The sequence below is a fragment of the Somniosus microcephalus genome, chromosome 1 (assembly GCF_052327205.1).
Source record: "Somniosus microcephalus isolate GS21.2 chromosome 1, FLI_Smic_1.0, whole genome shotgun sequence".
Taxonomy (NCBI): domain Eukaryota; kingdom Metazoa; phylum Chordata; class Chondrichthyes; order Squaliformes; family Somniosidae; genus Somniosus; species Somniosus microcephalus.
Genome location: NC_140987.1, coordinates 78,554,799 through 78,575,728, shown reverse-complemented (window position 1 = coordinate 78,575,728; position 20,930 = coordinate 78,554,799). Strand labels below are relative to the sequence as shown.

The window sequence follows — 20,930 nt, the reverse complement described above, 5'->3', positions numbered from 1 at the left end:
AGAATGAGGAGAGGCAATGTAAGCTAAATAGTACAATTTTAAAGGGAGTGTAGGAACAGGAAGACCTGGGGTGTATGTACACAAATCTTTGAAGATGGCAGGAGACTTTATTAGTGACTATGATATATTTATGGCCCCTGGTTTTGGACTCCCCCCCCCCCCCCCCCCCCCCTCAGGGTAAACAGAGAAATGTTTCCACTTAGCAAACCCCTTCATAATGTTAATGACCTCTATTAGGTCACCCCTCAACCTTCTCTTTTCTCTAGAAAAGAGCCCCAGCCTGTTCAGTCTATCCTGATAGTTATAACCTCTCAGTTCTGGTTTCAACCATGTAAATCTTTTTGCACCTTCTCCAGTGCCTCTATATCCTTTTTGTAATATGGAGGCCAGAACTGGGCACAGTATTCTATGTGTGGTCTAACCAATGTTCTTTAAGTTTAACATAACTTCTCTGCTGTTCAAGTCTGTTCCTCTAGAAATGAATGCCAGTGCTCTGTTTGCATTTTTTATGGCCTTGTGAACCTGCGTTGCTACTTTTAGTGATCTGTGTCCCAGATCCCTTTGCTGCTCTACCCCATTTAGACTCTTATTTTCTGTGGAGTATGCAGCCTCCTTATTCCCCTACCAAAATTTTCCTCACATTGACTATATTGAAACTCATTTGCCATTTACATGCCAATTCTGCAAGTTTATTAACGTCTTGAATTTTGTCACAGTCTTCTGCAGTATTAACTATACCCCCAATTTGGTGTTATTCTCAAACTTTGAAATTGGACTTCTGATTGAGTCCAAATTGTTTGTGTAAATGATGACCAGCAGTGGTCCCAGCACTGATCACTGTGTAACACCACTTCCCACCTTCCGCCAGTCTGATTAACTACCTTTAATCCCTACTCTCTTTTTCCTGTTTTGTAGCCAACTTGATATCCACTCTGCTACTTGTCCTCTGACTCCACATGTTCTGATCTTAGTCATGAGTCTACATGCAGTATCTTATCAAAGACTTTTTGAAAATACAAGTATGGTGTCATTATCCTTCTCTACTCTTTCTGTTACTTCCTCAAAGAATTCAGTAAGGTTGATCGAGCATGACCAAGCAAAGTTGGATGGCAATCTCTGAAGCAAAATTGTGAGCACCTGCCAACTTGATTTTGATTTGTTAATTTCTACAAAATCAGGGTTATTATGGTGGAAAGAGGAAACTATGGACTTAGGAGGTTGGCAGCTCACTCAGAGGGCATAAATGGTAGTCATGGGAAGTGTAAAAATTGACATTGGTGCAGTAGAGAGTGGTTTTTCTAAGGCTGGAACAAAAGTGCATTTTGGGGCAGTAGGGAGACTTTTACTCTTGTGTTATAACTGATGTGGGAGTGTGTGATTCTAAGTTTTTAATTGGCCATATTGACATACCTCAACTTGACAAACACAAATATTCCATTTACACAAAATGGTACAAGATATGCAAAAAAAAAACTGTTACAGAAGTTATATACCTTTATCAAAACTGTAAATAATATAAGAAGTCACACAACACCAGGTTATAGTCCAACAGCTTTATTTGAAATCACAAGCTTTCGGAGCGCTGCTCCTTCGTCAGGTGAAGTGGAGAAATGCATAAAGACACAGCTTATATAGTCAGAGAATAATGTCAGATGTTTACAGGTAATCTTTCCAACTGCCATTTATAGCACCTCGGCAGAGAGATAATCATAGCAATCAAAGGTGTGAATGGTGTCCAAACAGGTCAGTAAGGAAAACATTACATCAAAGAACATGCAGATGCTGGGGTCTGTATGAAAAACAAAAAAACAGACAGAAAACATTTTTTTTGCTGGAAATCACAGCAGGTCCGGCCGCATCTGTGTAGAGAGAACAAGCCAATGTCGACTTGAGTCTGGATGACCCTGCGTCAGGTGGGGTTACATGTAGCGTGACATGAACCCAAGATCTCGGTTGAGGCCGTCCTCATGGGTGCGGAACTTGGCTATCAGTTTCTGCTCGACGATTTTGCGTTGTCGTGTGTCTCGAAGGCCGCCTTGGAGAATGCTTACCCGAAGATCGGGTAAGATTACCTGTAAACATCTGACATTATTCTCTGACTATATAAGCTGTGTCTTTATGCATTTCTCCACTTCACCTGACGAAGGAGCAGCGCTCCGAAAGCTTGTGATTTCAAATAAAGCTGTTGGACTATAACCTGGTGTTGTGTGACTTCTTACATTTGTCCACCCCAGTCCAACTCCGGCATCTCCACACCGTAAATAATATAGAAGAAGAAAGAATGACTTACATTTACATAGCACCTCCTACAATCTCAGGATGTCCCAAAGTGCGCCAGACCGAATGACCTCCTTCTGTGCTGTAAGTTTCAGTGATTCTATGACTTCGCAGCCAATGAAGTACTTTTGAAGTGTAGTCGCTGTTGTAATGTAGGAAACATAGCAGCCAATTTGCACACAGCCAGGTCTCACAAACAGCAGTGAGATAAATGACCAGATCATCCATTTTAGTGATGTTGGCTGAAGGATCAATATTTGCCAAGACAACAGGAGAATTCCCCTGCTCTTCTTTGAATAGTGTTATGGGATTTTTTACATCCACCCGAGAGGGCAGAAGGGATCTCGGTTTAACGTTTCATCCAAAAGTGTCAGCTGACGTGCTCAAATCTCTGGAGTGGGTGTGCTACCACTGAGCCACAGCTGACACCAAACACATCAAAGCTGTCACTATGCTTGTTTAATAAATTAAATGTAAAACAATAGGTTCTGGAAGATTAACCGAGTGGATTTTCCTCTTTATTGTGTCTGGGAAATGCTTATCTGCCCAACATAGTGAGAGGTAAAAGTGACAGAGTCGTATTGTGCTAGGTTTCTGCCCCTGCTGCACTGCCCTGGGATATCTTAAGGTTCTCCAAAGGTACAAATCAAAATCAAATCACTTTTATTGTCATTGTTAGTGCACAAGTGCAGTACAACGAAATGTAGGCTTGCGGCTCCCGAGAGTGTACATTTGGATTAAGACATTTAAACATTCAACATACATTTGGCTTATAGTATATTAACATAAACATAACCATAATAAAGTGCATTGGCAGATGTGCAGGCTTTAGAGTTTATTTGTGGAGTTCAGTGGGATGACAGCCCTGGGAAAGAAGCTGTTCCTAAATCTGGTCGTACGGGTGCGAATGCATCTGTAGCGTCTCCCAGATGGCAGGAGGGCGAACAGACTGTGACTGGGGTGGGTAGGGTCTTTGATGATGGACCGTGACCTCCGTAGACAGCGTTTCTGGTATATGTGCTCTATGGTCGGTAGCCGGGTGCCGGTAATGCGTTGGGCAGTTTTGACTACCCGCTGCAGGGCTTTCCGGTCATAGTAGCTACAGCTGCCATACCATACTGTGATACAGTTTGTCAGGATGCTCTCTATAGTGCAGCGGTAAAAGTTAGAGAGGATCAGGGGTGACAGGTTACATCCCTTCAGCCTCCTTAGGAAATATAGGCGCTGCTGGGCCTTCTTCACCAGAGAGGAGGTGTTGAGGGACCAGGAAAGGTCTTCCGTGATGTGGACTCCGAGGAACTTAAAGCTGTCCACCCTTTCCACCACAGCCCCATTGTCTAGTCTACGTGTCTAGTCCTGCGCCTGGAGTGGGTGCTGGTTCAGCATTGCAATGGAAATTAGGCAGGAAGGAGGCGTTCCCGGCCTCCCACCTCACTTGGCTCGTTGTTTGACCTTTGGGCCCCTCAGTAAAGGGGAGAGGGCTTGTGGTCTGTGGTTCCTGGAAGCAACCAGAAGACCCCAATGCCAGTGGCAAGGAGCACATCTACAGGCCCCTCATTCATGCAGCTACACCCTTGTTTCATGTTTTGCCTACTGGTGCTAGGCCCAGTTGGGCGGTGGTAGGGGGAGGGAAGGAGGGGTAGGAAGGGAGGATGTGGGCTCGATGCTGAAAGCGCATCTGTGGCATGCAAGAAATTCAAGGGCACCTTTCGTCTTACATGATCAGTGTACCCCAGGCCAGGTGCCTAACAGAGAGAGGGGGAATACCTTTCACAGAATCATAGGAATAACTCGTTACAAGAAGTGATTTGAACCAGCATACTCAAGTTGTTTGTCACATAATAAAGTAGAAAGGAACATAGGAACAGGAGTTTTTGCTCCATATCCATTATTCTGGATTTCACTTAGAATAGGACAGTTCCCTTTTCCACAGCTCTACTTATATACTGAAAAGTGTATTCTAAATATACGCTTTTCTAATATTCTAAATGAGAGGTGTGCAGAAGAAAATTGAACTGCTTAAACAATGTTAACTAGCAGAGCAATCAATGTATTGCTTGGCATTTGCAGGAAACATTAGCGCTACGTCAACAATTTAAATACTTTTTTCATTTTCTCGGCAGATTTGGAGTCTGCCTATATTAAGGGGATTGAAGAGAAATGGAACGTGCGGACAAGATCAAGTCTTTACATCATCGGAATGGACATCAAGTCTGCAGAAAGCATCAAAGGTGAAATTGAAGAAGCAAAATATGCAACAAATACAGAAAAAGGGCATTTCACACCCAAGGACCTTTATGATGTAAAAGTTGTTCTATCCCAGTGTTATTCAAGCAATGGTGAAGATCACATGTGTTGTTATGAAAGGGAAAATCTTGTGTCAAGGATGCAGCAATCACCAACTCTCTCTTCTTTGACGAGTACTGAGAGTGAACCTGCCTTGTTGGAAACTAAGACAATTGGTCCATCAAAGTCCATCTCCATCTGTGCCAATAAAAAGGCCACATCAGATTTAATGGAGATGGAGCCTGATACCATGGAAACCAAATCAGTTACAGAAGCAATAACAATCATAACTCCGGTTTCAGCTACACGTTACCCATGTGATTCAGACAATAAAGAGGGCTATGCTCCAAAAGCAGGCTGTTCTGAAGGAGGAGGGAACACAAAAAAACCTGTCCTTAACATGAAGCTGCCTGGAGCAGATAGTTCCAATATGGAGGAGTGTTCAAGTCCTTCAGGAGTAATTCTGGAGCTTGGACATACATGCTCAGAGAATGCAACAGAAGATAAGACATATGTTACCACTGTGTCTTGCACTAATGAACAACAAACCCTGAACACCATTAGCATGAAAGCTAAAGAACATGAAGCAATTGTCGAAAACAATACAGTCCTAGAAAAGGGACATGAGAAGTGTGCTCAATGGGTGGACATAGGTCAAAATGGAACAGCACTCAGACAAACCCTATGTCAAATAGACTCCAAAGAGAATACGTTCACCTTCAAAGAAGAGATTGAAAACTGTGACAGAGGAGGCTCATGTTACCAAGACGACAATGGCAGTATAACTTCACAAATATATTCGATGATGCCCAGTGGGAATCAGGCAGCGTTCCCAGAAAACGTGATTCTGGAAGAGGAAATCTCCAGCAGGAGGGAGTCATCTGAAGGAGACAAAGAAAGCAAAGACGCTTACTCTCTCGACATGTCCAGGCTGCTTCTGAATTTAAACCGTGTGTCCTTTAAGACATTTGGCATGGTTAAACATTTGTCATCACCAACCTTAGAACCAAAGATGGAAGTTTTCTCAGCGAGGTCCCCTAACATTTCTGAATTTCACACGGAACCTGCAGAAGACCGCTTGAGGGACTGCTTATCAAAATCAGAACTGAACACCAACCAGGTTGAGTCACTTATGCCTCCCACACAAAAAAATATAAATGAGTTCAGTGCAACAATACTCTGCACACAAGATAAAAATCCTCCTCAGGAAGCATCTTCACCGACAAATACATCAAAGCTGCTTTATGAAGTAGACAACTCAGTGACTCAGGAATCTGCAACTGCAACTCCAACTCGACAAAATGAATGTCCTCCAGCCAAATCCAACCGTCTCAAACAACCAGAAGATAAATTAGATCTGAATGTTAGCTCTGGAATCTCAGCTGTTCTTACAAGTGACACGGGTAAGCAAACAAATAAACAGCTCTCAATGGGTGGAAAGGAGGCGTGTGGCTGCCAGATGGCATATGGGAACTGTTTTAGAGCACTGGGCACTGATGATGATGAAAGCAAAGATCTAGAAAATTCCACACAGCAATCTTCACCGAGGACCACTCCACCTGCTTCAGGAAGTCCCTTGTCCCTATACCTCACCAGATTCGATGGACAAAGTGATGAAGCCATGCTTACCAGCTGCTACTTTGATGTTCCTAAAACTGATGCAACAGCGAAGCATGATGGATCCATTCTTTCAAAACTCAAGGATAAAAGATACAACATGCCAAATGGATTCAGGCTGGTACAGAATGGTATCGTGGAGCTACTCGATGTTTTGAAGGACTGCCCCAGAGAAAGTCATGTGGAGGAAGAATGTGCAACACTTTTTTCATCAACCAAGCAGAAACTCTACACCGAATGCAGAAAGCTGATGTCTGCCTGCCAGAAGGGCATAAAAGTAGACCAGGTCCCTGATGAGATGCTCCTGGGAGTTTCAGAAAGTTTCCAGGCTCTCTCACAGCTAACAGCGACATGCCTCCAGTTCACAACCTGCATGCACTGTGCAGAGCGTCATGCGGAAGTGGTCAGTAACTTGAGAGAGGTTGTTATGACTTATAAAACCTTTGTGCAAGCCTCTGAGGATGCATGCGGCAGAAGGTCAGATGATTTAAGCGTGAAACTGCTAGCTCAACACTATACAACACTGACTGCTGGGGTTTTCAGTCTGACCCAACTATTCAAAAGTGATTCACCTTCACAATAGAAAACAGTGTTTGTGAAGTTTGTGGGCGCGAGAGAATACAATTAAAAATCCCAAAAGATAATGGAATTGTGTACCAAGTACATTACAGTGCACTGAGTTCATCCCTTGCAGACAACAAGTGTGTAGTACAACACATTGTTATAAGTCATGTAGCCAGTGCCAGCTAATAAGGACTTAGTATTGATGATGCAAGGCAATGTCTTATTTGGGTGTTAACATAAAACTCTTGGCAGCTGATTGTTCATTCACGACTTCCATATATATGCTTCATATATAGCGATACTGGTCAGTGCATTAGAATCCTGACCTTCCAACCATAGAATTGAGTTTCGAGTCCATGTTAATCCATAGACCTTACATGTTTCGGGGGTTTTCAATCGAGTTCCGAGAGGTAACAAGGTCATGCCACAAAATTCTTTGGTATGAGTTGACACTGTAAATTGGCAATCTTACTCCGAGAGGGGCCAAACTGATGGCTTCTGTATGAATGAAACTGTTGCGCGTGTGTGTGTGCATGTATGTGTGTGTGTGTGTACATATGTGTCTGCATGGGGGTGTGTGTGTGTGTACATATGTGTCTGCATGGGTGTATATGCATGTGTGTGTATGAGTGCATGTGCGTATGTATGTGGGTGTGTGTGCACATGTGCTGAGGGGATGGAGGGGATGTTATGAAGCTGTTGTTAAAGTAGGCATAGTAGAGGGAATATAGGCATTATTGCTCAGCATCTATCTCGGGCTCTGTCTGTCTTGGGAATTTTGATATTAGCACGAGGTGCAATAAGCTGAAGACTGTTCCATTCTTTGATGTTGACGTCCTAATGGAGAAAAACATGGTATTAAAAAATACTGATCCTATTTCCATGTTATAGCATTGAGTGGCAGACATTGGATTTCCTCATGACCTCTGGAAACAGGCTGCATTTTCCATCACTGGCTAGGATTTATTTACCTGAAAGCTTTCTCCAACCAGTTTACCTAATAGTTGTGTGATTTTTATCTCCACAGAAGACCTTGTTCATTTTAGGGTAGAGGTTAAATGGGCCAATGTGGGAAGAGAAGCTGATTTTCATTATTATGAATATGACTAAGCCAAGTACTGCCGTTACATGGTGAGAAAAACCATTAGCTTTCTCACTGGTTTCTATAAACAGAAAAACTTGGCGATCACCTCATCAACCTTTTGACATGCCAGAATTCAGGCCGACACTTATCTCATGATAGAAGCCACTATTTGTCACGTACAAGTCTGTAGTAAAAATTCTAGTTTGTTCTGTAGTTCCCCTTATGATTTGTGAGTCTGGGGGTGACTCCATGATGCACTACTCCTGGGGAGTGCACATCAGGACATATGCCTGCAGTCTGGAACTTTCCAGCCATTAAAATTAATGTACTGCAATCTCTCGGCCTGTCCTTCCTATGAGTACCAGTCCCTGGATAGGGTGGGGAGTGTTGGATGAGGGAATCGCCTTTGTGAATCCCTTTAGCATATTGTGATAAGGGATGCCAGGACCGTTTTTAATCAGCATAGTATAAAGGATGTTCCTTGTTTTTCATTCTTTGGCTCAAAACTCCTAGAACCTCCTCGAGATATTTTGGAATAAAATAAAACAAATGTAAATTCCATAAATAGGTATAAAATAAATATTTCTATTGTTCAGTACACGCTTTCGCAGAAGAACATATTGTACATGTCTGTGTAGAGAGAGAGAGAGGCTCGTTATAATTTCAGGTATTTTGGCAAATTATTTTCTTTCAACAGTAATTCACATAAATTGACCTTTGCGCCTACCATCTGAAAGCTGCAGCGATAAGCTGTTGGAGCTGTGTGACCCGAGAATTAGTAATGACCCTGCTCGCAGTCATTTTCTCATTAAACATTGAGGCTGAATTTCCACGGGGGTGGGGGGGAATTCCCACAACTGTGGCAGGAGAGCACGGACACCTCAGAAAATCGCTGTAAGCATTGTTTCCGCTATTTATTCCAGGATTTCCGTGGCTCTTCCACCAAATTTACAGTAGACAGGTGGGATAATCCCCTGCAGGAAGTTATCCTTTTGGCTCATGCTATTGCTATGGCACTAATTTCACAATGGTTGATATTAAACTCAAGTTAGGTTTTACAGAGTAGCAAACTAACAATTATTTACTATTATTAAATAGAGATGTGAAGCACAAGCAGTATAATGTACAAACATTAATACAATGATCAAAGTCTGTAATGGTTTACTCCTTTTGTAAGAGGTTATTTGGAAGGAATAAAATAATCCTTTTAGTTCTGGTTATTGATGAGCATGAATTCAATGGGCTTCATTGTCTCATTCACAGGTTTCCAGACAAATGGGTCTGTTAGCAAAAATACAACCGGGCAATGACAACGAGCACACAATTAGTTCATTCAGATTACAGGAAGCTGTTGGAGCTGCTATTTACATTGATGCAGCCGTTAGTAATTTTAATCAGTGAAACAAACCAACCTAGGTTGAAAAAATGTTTTCTGCTTCTTTAATTAAAAAGGAGAGGAAAAATTACAAATTTTATGAGAAAACTGTTTTTATATTTTTGTGATGTTGGAAATCTGAATTTGCACAATATATTTTTGTGGAATTGCTTTGCATTTTTTAGTTATTTTTGCTCTCCAGCGAGTATTGGTTCATGTTGGGATGGAGTGCCATTGGCCAGTGACCAGTTTTTTGTGTATGTTGAGAATAGCATCAGGAGGCTATCTTGGCCATGGGGCCATCTCCTCCAAGCACTTCCCACGTCTGTTGTTGCACAGGTTTAGCTGTGTAGTTGGGGGGAGATCACTGAGTAGCAATCAGAAGTATGAACCCCAGCCATTCTCTATTCCTTAGCTCAGGGGCTTGAGGCCAATTATAATGAACCTCCTCCTTGTTGACTTGACTAAGATCAACTAACTCGACACAGAACAAGGATCAAGCCTAGGACCTTCCTAATCTAAACGGCTCAGTACTTTACACTGGGCCATCGTTCAAGAAGCAAAATAATTATTTCATGTCAATATTGAGCACTCTGCAAAGTTTCTCTTTGTGCTGAGGCATAGGTGACCATGATGTATTTGCATAATCATGGCACTGTAGCATCCAACATCATTAACAAGGTAGAGGAAAAGCTAAAATGGACCCTTGTCCTTTCTTAATTTTTTAAAAATCGGAACTACCTAAGCACTTGATTGGCACAGTCCTCTCATCTCTGGGGCCTATGTTTTTGTCCAGCCCAGAGGGATGGGACTAAGGTCTCAGCTTTGCCGGCTAGAAGAATACTAAGCCAAGAGTTTGGCCAGTCCAGATGCAGTCCATAGTGGGTTCAAGTACGTAGCACAATATTGCTCATTATTCAGCTCAGTCTGACACTAAATTGAAAATATCATGTAGAGTTCATTAGTATAATTTTAGTTCTCATCCTAGTGTTCAAATTCCTCCATCACTTCGACTCTCCCTATTTCTGTAACCACCTCCAGCACTACATCCTCTGCAAACTCTGTGTTCCTCCAATTCTGGCCTCTTAGGCATTCCCTACTGCCTTTGCTACACCATTGGCGGCTGTACCATCAACTGTCTAGGCCCTAAGGTCTGTCATTCCCTCCCTCCCTAAACCTCTCCACCTGTCCACCTCTCTCTCTCTCATCCTTTAAAACGTTGCATAAAACCTACCTCTTTGATGAAGCTTTTGGTCACCTGTCCTAATGTCTCCTCCTTCGGCGCGGTGTCAATTTTCATAGAGTCATAGAGTCCAGAAAGAAGCCCTTCGGCCCATCGTGTCCGCGCCGGCCATCAAGCCCTGTCTATTCTAATCCCATTTTCCAGCACTTGGTCCGTAGCCTTGTATGCTATGGCATTTCAAGTGCTCATCTAAATGCTTCTTGAATGTTGTGAGGGTTCCTGCCTCTACCACCCTTTCAGGCAGTGAGTTCCAGATTCCAACCACCCTCTGGGTGAAAAAGTTTTTCCTCAAATCCCCTCTAAACCTCCTGCCCCTTACCTTGAAACTATGCCCCCTTGTTATTGACTCCTCTACTAAGGGGAAAAGTTCCTTTCTATCTACCCTATCTATGCCCCTCATAATTTTGTACACCTCAATCAGGTCCCCCCTCAGCCTTCTCTGCTCTAAGGAAAACAACCCCAGCCTGACAAGTCTCTCTTCATAGCTGAAGCGCTCCAGCCCAGGTAACATCCTTTTTTGTCCAACCCAGAGGGATGGGACTAAGGTCTCCGCTTTGCCGGCTAGAAGAATCCTAAGCCAAGAGTTTGGCTAGTCCAGATGCAGGCATCCTTTTGTCTGATTACACTCCTGTGAAGCATCTTGGGACATTTTACTGTGTTAAAGACACTATATAAATGTAAGTTGTTGTTACTGTTATGGTTGATATGGGAAATGGGGGAAAAATCCCACTGGTGTAATACAGAATGATCTTCTGAGGCTGGGATTAAGCCACAACATTGGAACATAGTAGAGGGAGCTTCACTTTGTATCTGTACCATACCTGACCTGGGGGTGCTTGATGCTGACACTGGGAAGTGGTTGATTTTAACCCTACCCACCCGGCAGAATCTAGGTGGGGGAGGGGAGGAGGGGAATTAAAAAATCCCGGGCTTGAAATTTAGGCTAGCAAGTGCATTTCGCATTCACCCCACACTCCCACCCAACCAAAATCTGTTTGGGTTTAAAATTGACTCCTGCGTGTTTCACTATAATGGGCACAAAATTCATCAAATTTTTAAAGAAAAAAAATTAAATCCCTGAGGGGATTGGCTACTACTAGTAATTCCTCTTATCGGACACTCAAAACAAGGATTAAAAAAATGCTATCCTGTATTGATCATATTTGGAAAATGCTCCAACACAACTCTACAAATGGATATTAGATGTGAAATCAGTGCAAAAAGGTGCCAATGGCATCGTGTAAGTACTGGTTTGAAAAAAGTAATATAAAATCAGGCCCTATGTAAGTGTACATGATTTGACTCTGCTCATTAACAAGTAAAGCATAGCTGTTCTTAATATGCTTTTTTCCTGTGTTGAGTAGTACGTCAATCTGCTGTGTTGTTGTGGACTTTGTACCAGCAAAGTCTTTTATTAAAGCATTGAAATGAGAGAATGCTTTTATTGGACTGACAAACGCGTGATGCAATGTTTTTAGACACTTGAATTTCCCAGCGTAGGTACAATGCACTTTGCACCTTTTCCTATTAAGCTGGTCCAAGAGACAGCATTGTCACTCTTTCTATAAGATGTATAATCCTATGTAAAGCTTTGAGAAGCAGTCTTAGTAATAGGAAATGTACTTGGTATGGCTTTGTATTTGCAATGCGATGATAAAAGGCCTCATTTACTGTAATAAGCTGTGTAGCAAAAAATGAACACAAATATTATCCTGTATGCTCTTAGATCCAATTAAAACATTTCAGGTATGTTTGTTACTTGACTGTCTCTCTGATGCAATTAAATGATATTTTGATGCGATGCAAATGTCTTGCATAAATTAGTGAGCAATTTGTTTTTAAATGTACAAATTTAAGTTGCTGAAACAGTTGTGGAATGACCGATTCAATCAGAGACACTGGGAGTTGAGACAAGGCACACAACCTGGTGTTGGAAATCCACAATAAACTTCTATTTTCTATTATTGGAAATTAAGGCAATGTGTGTGTGTGTGTGTGTGTGTGTTCCTACAACCGAGTGCCTGACACATCTCTCTGTACATGAGGAGTACGATAGACATCTAAGCTGCTGTTGCTACGATGTACAGATAGGGCTATCTTTCTTCTTGTGGGATAGGCAAATATTGATATGAATGAATGAATGAATCCTTCAGGTCAGAGACCGAAGGTGAAACATAAACTAAAATGGTCACATTTTCACTTGTGCCTCAATTTGATATGATTTAAACGTTATTAGGGAGTGGTGAAGGTGAATGAATTGACGAAGATTACTGATCATAGAAGTCACTCGTAGACCACAAGACAATGACGGATAAGGAAGGACATTTGACTCATATTAGTCCATCCCTCCAGAGGGACCCTACAATCCCACCATTGCAGCCTTCAAGGGAGTCATTTTAACCTAATCCGCCTGGCAGAAAGCTGATGGGAACGGATGAGCCTTCAGTGGAAAATAAAATCCAGTGGGGTGTAGAACGGACAGCTGATTGGATCATGCGTGGGCTTGAGTCTGACATATGATTCCAGCATATCTGGCATTGAGCTGTAGGATCTTAGAAACAGGAATTGCGCGACAAAAAAAGACCAAGGTCCATCGAGTTCTCCTGGTACCATCCTGGCCGTCACATGATATGACAATAATGGAGTTATTGACTAAACATTGCAATCAATCTCTATCAATTAGTCTACAACAGACCCATGAGGCGAAGAAAACTCCAGTGGTGGAAAGCTTTGGGAACCATAGGTCCAAAGTCACCTGCTCCTCCCAAGCATACTCCACTTACCACATGTCACATCTTAAATTATCCCAAAATATAATTTTCTGAAAGAAATCTAATTTGCATTTGAATTAATCAATACTACTGTACCTGCTTCCACTCTCTCCCGAGGGAATCTGTTCCATAGATTGACATTGACCACTTGCTCACTGAAATATTGGCCCCAATGTTTCTGGGGAGGTGGGGAGGTTGCGGGTGAGGCTGAAAATGGCCGAAGAACCCGGCAGCGCCGGGGACACGAGTCCTGCCGATCTTAACAGCAGGACCTCATTCACATTTTTTAGTTCTATTTCCCACCCGGCAGTTGGCCAAAGCTTGGCAGGCTGGCGGAAGGGAGCACCAGTGGCAAAAGGCCGCAGCCAGGGACTCTGGCAACCGGGAGGTCGGAGAGGTTAGTGATCGGGGCTGGGGGAGAGACTCGTGAGTGGGAGGGGAGGGGAGGGGGGGGGGAGAGAAAGAGGCCGCAATTGGGGCTGCGGGTAGAGGCCAAAATATTTCTTGAGGGGCTGGGGGGAGTGTTCCTGCTCATCCTGGCTCACAAGGAGTGCTGAAAGAGGCACTTATCGTGTGGAACCGGCATCTCCTGCTTTCCTTTCCCTGCCAAGTTTCCCGACCCCTGGGAAATCCGTAAAGCAAATCGGGCTCCCAATTGCACTGTGGGATTTAAATATGTTAATGAAGTTTCCCATTTCTCCACAGCGGGACACTCAGACGCCCCAATATCTGCCGCTGTAAAAAAGGCAGTGGGCGCGTTCTGTGTATTTAACTCTTTAACGCCCGCTCTGACCCTCTCCCACCTGTTGTGGGGGGTTAATATCGAGGCTATTGTTTCTGCAAATTAATTTTGAATTTACCCCCCTTCAAGTGCAGGCCGTGTCCTCTGATTCTACTGTTCTGGACAAGGTGAAACAGCTTGTCATGATCTACATTATCTAGTACCTTTTAGAGGTTTAAAAACAGCAATCATATCACCTCTCAACCTTCTCTTTTCCAGTGAGTACTGTAAATTTTTGTAATCACTCCTCATAATCCAATCCCTCCATCCCCTCAATATTTGTGGTTGCTCTGTTCTGTATCCTTTCAATAGCTGCAATATACTTTTTGCACTGTGGAGACCAGAACTGTACATAGTATTCCAAGTGCGGTCACACCAATGATTTATAAAGTGGCAAGATTACCTCACTATTTCGGGTCAATATTGGCCGTCAATTGCATCCTGGACCTTGTGAAAGCCAGCAACCCTTGAATCTGCATGGTCCTAGCATGCTGCTGCTTTGCTATGATGCCAAACATGATGAGGTCTCCAGCTCTCCTGTTAAGTAACGAATGCGCTGCAGCCTGGCTGACGTTACAGAGATTGCCTCTGGCTACCTGAGTGAGCCTGTGCCATAAAAATTGAATGTGGTCATCCCCTTCACAGGCACAGAGGCCTCGATATTAATGCCCCCCACGATGGGGGGGGGGGTGTTAAACCATCAAATGCGTGCAATGCGACCCTATCCCACCCGTTGCCTCTTTTAAGGCGGTGAGTTTCATGCCATCTGAGTGTTTGATGCCATGGAGTGGCGGGGCACTTCACAAACATATTTAAATTGGGCTCCCACAGTGTAATTGGGAGCCCAATTTAAAATTCACTGCTGCTACGCGGGTTTCCCAGGGGTCGGGAAACCAGGCAGTGAAGGGGAGGCGGGAGCTGCGGCTCCATAAGCTAAGTGCCTTTCTAAGCACTCCTTTTGGGCCAGGAGGAGCAGGAGTGCCTCCCCCTTGCCGATTGCAGCCTCTCTCTGCCCCCTGTCGTGATCACCGACCTCCCCTCCCCCTGCCCCCTGATTAAGAGGGTCCGTCTCCAAGGGTCCCCGGCTGCGGCCTCCTGCTGCTGGCTTTTCTTCCCGCCCGCCTACAGGCTGTCAATTTGGCCATCGGCCGGGCGGGAAACAGATCCGAAAAATGATAGCCAGTGGGTGGCAGGATTGCCCTATTGCCTCTTTGGTGAAGCACACTCTTCTTATACACCTCTCCTTAGTCATATGACCTGTGCTGCCTCTATATTCTATGGTGAAGGGGAATAATATCTCGTCGGTGACTCTTTTTCGCCATGCTCTGCTGCTCCTCCTCCTCCATGATAATGGCACACAATGGTATATCCATAGGGAATGCCATACCTGCTCCTATGGATAGGAGATGGGGTGGGGGATGAAAATCTCAGTGGCCTGAACCTGTCAGAAGCAGTGAGAAGCAAGTCCAGGTCTGCATAGGCAGAATGGCAAAAATATTTGCTACAAAACAAAGTGTTTCCCAGCTGCAGAAGTCACTAGTGAAACCCTCCACAGACTCACAAACTCCTCACTTCTGACTGATCCTGGCACCAGCCATGCCTTATAAATCTCACTTTCACTTACCCCGGGTGTTTAACAAGTGTAAAAGCAGGAAACAGGGAGCTACAGCTCCACTGGCCCTCATTATAATATATGTAAATCATCGCACTTGGGAATCGTCAGGAAGGGTCAAAAAGTGCAAGGGAGTTCAGGGTGGGGGGAGGATTTAATAGTGAAAAACTGGCGTGAATGGCTTCTGCCTAATGTCCCTGCCACAAAAATTAACTTGCCCTGATTATGCAACAAAAATATGCCAAAATACGGTGAAGAAATTCACCCCCATCATCCTTAGGCACGGGGTCAGCTTCCACACTGTACGCCATCAACATCCTACTCTACCTCCCTCCCACCACCATCAATTCCAAGGCTTTTTGCTGACTGCCTATTCAACATCAAGTCCTTGATGAGTTGCAAAAATTACCTTCTTGGCTCCTCCTGACTTGTGCATCTCTAGCTCCAGGCCCATCAATGACCCTGTGGCTCCCTCAGCCCGAATCCAGTAATGTACATCCTCAATGTTTCTTTCACTATGAGCATTTGGTCTGCGAGGGGGTGAAAATCAGATTAAGGCAGCCCTTAAAGGGATGGGCTTATTTAAAGTTAAGTCAATGCAAGTTGGGGTAAAAATGTTGGTAGCAATTATAAAGGTTGCTAATATTTTTAATGTGTTTTTCAGAATTTGCAAATGTTTTTGTGTAGCAGGAATACCTGGTGAAACCCAATGTGCAAATTAAACATGAAATCTGGAAACCATGTGAAGCCAAGTGATGGAGCAGTGTGACACTCCAACCTGTTATGTTCATAAATAAATAGACGTTTTCATTATGAACAGCTAGCTTGAGCTAGTCATTTATTCAGCCATGTGGACTAGTGTACAGGCATCCATCTTGACTACTGCCTTGTGGGTAGCCCACTACTAAACATACAACTCCACCTAGTGTACCATTCTAGAATGACATGTTACTGATCATTACATCCCCCTTAGATGTTAAACAAAATCAATATCAATCAATCATAACAACATAAACATCTTCACAACAGTCAACACATTTTCAAAGCTTTACTTTATGAACTCTAAGCTTTTCATTCTTTTATTATAGTTTTCTTTGTACTCAAAGATTAAGTCTATCAGGCTTTTTTACTTCACGTGTGGATCTTCTCAGCACAGGTAAGTCTGATGTGTTTTCATGAGAGCCTGTATGTGTGTTTGTGTTAGATTGTTCTGGTGGTGAGTGACAAGATTCAGTTGCGGCATTGTCATCGATTTGCTCTTGGATAGTTTCTTGTGTTTTCAGGAGGGAATGGCGGTTCCTCCTGAGAATCTGTCCTTCCTCAGTTCTAACGGTGTATGACCTTGGTCCTACTTCCTCAAGAACTGTAGCTTTCCTGTTCCATGCATTTGGATCCTCAATCCTGACAACATCATCCCTTGTCAATGGTTTCAGAGTTTTGGATGACTTGTCATAGTGTGATTTCTGTTTCAGCTTTAACAGTTGAAGTCTCTGTCTTAGTTCCTTACTCTGCTTTTCTTTTGCACAGCAGGGTAGTGTGGTGCGCAACTTGCGACCCATTAGGAGTTCAGCAGGTGAAGAACCACAGTCTAAAGGGGAGGCTCGGTAGCTCAGCAGGGCGAGATAAGGATCAGACTTGCTTTCTGTTGCTTTCTTCAGTAGCTGTTTGAGAACTTGAACACCTTTCTCTGCCTTACCATTCGACTGAGCATACAAAGGACTGGATGTGATGTGCTGAAAGTCATACTGTGCTGCAAACTGTTGCCACTCCTTACAGTTGAAGCACGGACCATTGTCGCTAATGGCAATCCTGGGAATTCCATGTCTAGCGAAGATGGATTTAACATGCATTATGACGCTGCTTGCTGATGTGCTTGAGAGCAGCGCCATCTCAGGATAGTTAGAATAGTAGTCGATCACTATTAGATAGTCTTTACCATTCAAATGAAAGAGGTCCATACCAACCTTTTGCCATGGTGCTGTTGGTAAGTCAGCTACTATCATTGGTTCCTTTGTTTGTTTGTTTTGGTGTTTCTGTCATGTCTCACATTTGCCTATCATGTTCTCAATGCCAGGCCAATAAACAGTGTCTCTTGCTCTCCTTTTGCATTTTTCAATTCCGAGGTGTCCCTCATGAATCCTTTTGAGCATGTCTTGACGTAGAGCCTGTGGAATGACTATTCTGTTCTGTTTTAGTAATAGTCCACTTGCGACACTTAACTCTGACCTGATGTGATAGTACTTTGGACAGGAACCTTTTGGCCAACCATGATGAATGTTCTCTATTACTGTTTGTAACACTGTATCTTTTACTGTTTCTTCTGCTATGTGTATCAAACTTCTTTAGCACATCGTCCATTTTTTCTCTGTCCTCCTCTTGATCAAATACAAATGTATTAAATACCTCTATCGCCAGCGGGCCTGCAACCGTGAGCAGCAACGCTATTTTCCTTGCGTCTGGCATCGTGCCGAACCCGATGGCAGCAATGTAGAGTTCGAATTGTTGTTTGAAAGTCTGCCAATTGCAGTCAACATTCCTTGTGAGTTTCAAACCCTCCAGTGGCTTCAAATTCTCCATGTCGCATTTCACAATATTCAGCAGATATTACCACTTCTGGCACCATGTTATGTTCATAAATAAATAGACATTTTCATTATGAACAGCTAGCTTGAGCTAGTCATTTATTCAGCCATGTGGACTAGTGTACAGGCATCCATCTTGACTACTGCCTTGTGGGTAGCCCACTACTAAACATACAGCTCCACCTAGTGTACCATTCTAGAATGACATGTTACTGATCATTACACAACCCTCTTCTCTCTGTAACCTCCTCCAGCCTTACAACCCTCTGAGAACACTGTGTTCCTCTAACACTGGCCTCTTGTGCATCCCTCACTTCCTTCGTCCCACCATTGGCGGTCGTACCTTCAGTTGTCTAGGCCCAAAGCTTCGGAATTCCCTCCCTAAACTTCTCTAGCTCTCTCTCCTCCATTAAGGTGCTCCTTAAAACCTACAGCTTTGACCAAGCTTTTGATCACCTGTTCTAGTGTCTCCTGCTTTGTCTCCTGTGAAGCGCCCTGGAGAGTTGTACTGCATTACAGGCGCTTTATAAATGCAAGTTGTTGTTGTTTGATGATGGGTGAAGTGCAAATGGTGTAGAATGAGACAGTGGTGAGGAGAATGGACCCTGCCTCCCACTTGAGGGCATCCTCTGCATGGAACAGATTTGCGATATGCCTGGCAGGAGGAAGAGTAAGAAAACTCAAAGGCGGAGCTGACCGTTACTGCCGCCGGCAGTGCCAGCCCTATGGTGTACCCAAGCCACAGGCGAATTTCCATTGGATAGCCCGTTGTCATCAAATCGTAGACATATCAAGAAATAGGCAGTGCAGAACACTTGACGCAAGGCCTCTGGAACAATGAAAGAGCTGAAATAAGAGAAAGAGTTCAGATGTAGCCTGAAAATGCTGAGATGGAGTTCTGTAAATGTGCAGCTGTAAACAGCATGACCTGGTAGCTCTGCGTCCTATTTTCTATGGGGGGAGGTAGATAGCTGAATGCTATACCAGCCTAAGTGCTGGGAAATGGCATAGCGATCTAAGTGATGAGATCAGGGCCTACTTTTAATGGCCCGTAACATGCGGACAGCGGCGATGCGATGGCGATCGCCACTGACCTTGAAGAAAGCTGCCCACAGAATCTCACAATCACTGTGGCAGAAACTTTAGATTTCTCAACATGTAATTGATTGCAGTGCTCTGAACAGGGGATTCCTAGCATAGTGCAGCAGTGATGTCATCAAGCTGGCTAAACAGCCAATCATATTTAAGAATTCTCACAGATAGCAATACAGGAAATGAAAAACACTGATTATCTGCACTTTTTAAAAATGTTACAGAGAGTGAAATAAAGGTTGGGACATATACATGGGGTTAAGGTAGAAGCTGAAATATCATGAACAAACTTAAAAAATATATATATATTTTTAAATTGTAATTTTTATTACAATGGAGAAATGTGACATTCCACAAATATAAAAATTAGTTTTTCAAGGCCAGAACGGTTGTTTAGCGGTCAATACGCTGTTAAAACCCCAGTTACATCTATTCCAACAAGGCTTAACATTTAATGGGATATTTAACAGCGATATTACTGTGGAAAAGCTCAAGTTTTCGTCAGTTCCACTGATTTCACTGATTGCCGGCTTTGGGGGAGGGGTCCAAAGCGCAGTCTGTGGCGGAGCAGTGAATGACTGACCACAACTTCAGGTTTTCCGCGTTTAGATGCGCATGTGCTAAACCCTGAAGTTGCGGTCAGTTTCAGAGGGGTAATGATGGTGAAGGCTGGCAGTTCGCCATCATTACCCACCGCAAGTGGCAGCGCATTCCACATTCTACATTCTCATGTTAATGAGGGCCAGCTTACAGGTAAGGAAAAGGAGGGGGCCAAGGATAGATCCCTGGGAATTCCAATGGTGACTATGCTGGAGCAGGAAGAGAAGCCTTTGTTGGAGATGTACTGGCTGCCTTTGGACAGGTGGGAGTGAGCCATCGAGAACAGTCACACGGAGCTAGAGGAGAGGCAATGAAGCGGGATTTATCCACCTGTTTGAAAATTAAGCTTCTGTGATGACCTTCTGGAACGCTCAGGATATTTTCTCCATGCGCTGGTCTTGCAGTGGGTACTGCCTCAATGCAGCCAGCAATTAAAAAATATTGCACAAATAAGAAATGTCAGCGTCTGTAACGTGACTGCACTCTGTACTTTTTAAATTTAATTTCTTAGTAACCAATTTTGAATAATGACATGACCTTTGCGCTCATATTCCTTCCAGGGATCCCTTGAGCAGTGATTGTAAAGCTTTTGCTTCATTCCTTGCTCTGCCGCCATGCTCACAGATGAGAAGCAGCACAATGGGGTTCATTAGTCAAAGACAGCCTTTTACTATCTGAGTTTGTGGATATGTATGAGGCCTGAAAAGAAGTTGTTAGAGCTAATTATAAATTGGGTAAAATGGGTAAGTTGATGATTTTTTTCAAAAATATTCATTTTTGCAAGTGTTTATTATGGTTATGCATTTAATGTACAGTTGACTGGGTGCAGAACTAACATGGCCACTGAAAGAAACTCTGCCAAAGCTGATAAGAAACCCTTCTTGCTGCTCAGCTTTTCGTTGTAGTTAATGGTGATTGCCAAATTGCTGGATTTACGCCATTATTTACGTCGCAGCCAGTTGGACTGAAACATAATAGCATAGGTGATTGATCTGGTAATGGTGTGATTTATGGCCAACACATGACCCTCAGCCTAGGAGGCCAAT

The 20,930-nt window shown here is 43.5% G+C and overlaps 1 protein-coding gene across 7 annotated transcripts in view; it reads left to right on the top strand.

The window, feature by feature from the left end:
• frmpd1a (FERM and PDZ domain containing 1a) overlaps positions 1-13,238 on the top strand; it is a 294,153-nt gene extending 280,915 nt beyond the window's left edge. For 3 of the 7 annotated variants that reach the window (XM_085983574.1, XM_085983599.1, XM_085983605.1), the window contains one exon: positions 4,401-13,238. In XM_085983574.1, coding sequence (XP_085839700.1) covers positions 4,401-6,763 — 2,363 coding nt within the window. In that variant the 3' untranslated portion in view covers positions 6,764-13,238. The remainder of the gene's footprint in view (positions 1-4,400) is intronic. The other 4 variants (XM_085983564.1, XM_085983555.1, XM_085983583.1 and 1 more) reach the window with 3 other exon arrangements.
• The last annotated feature ends 7,692 nt before the right edge of the window (positions 13,239-20,930 follow it).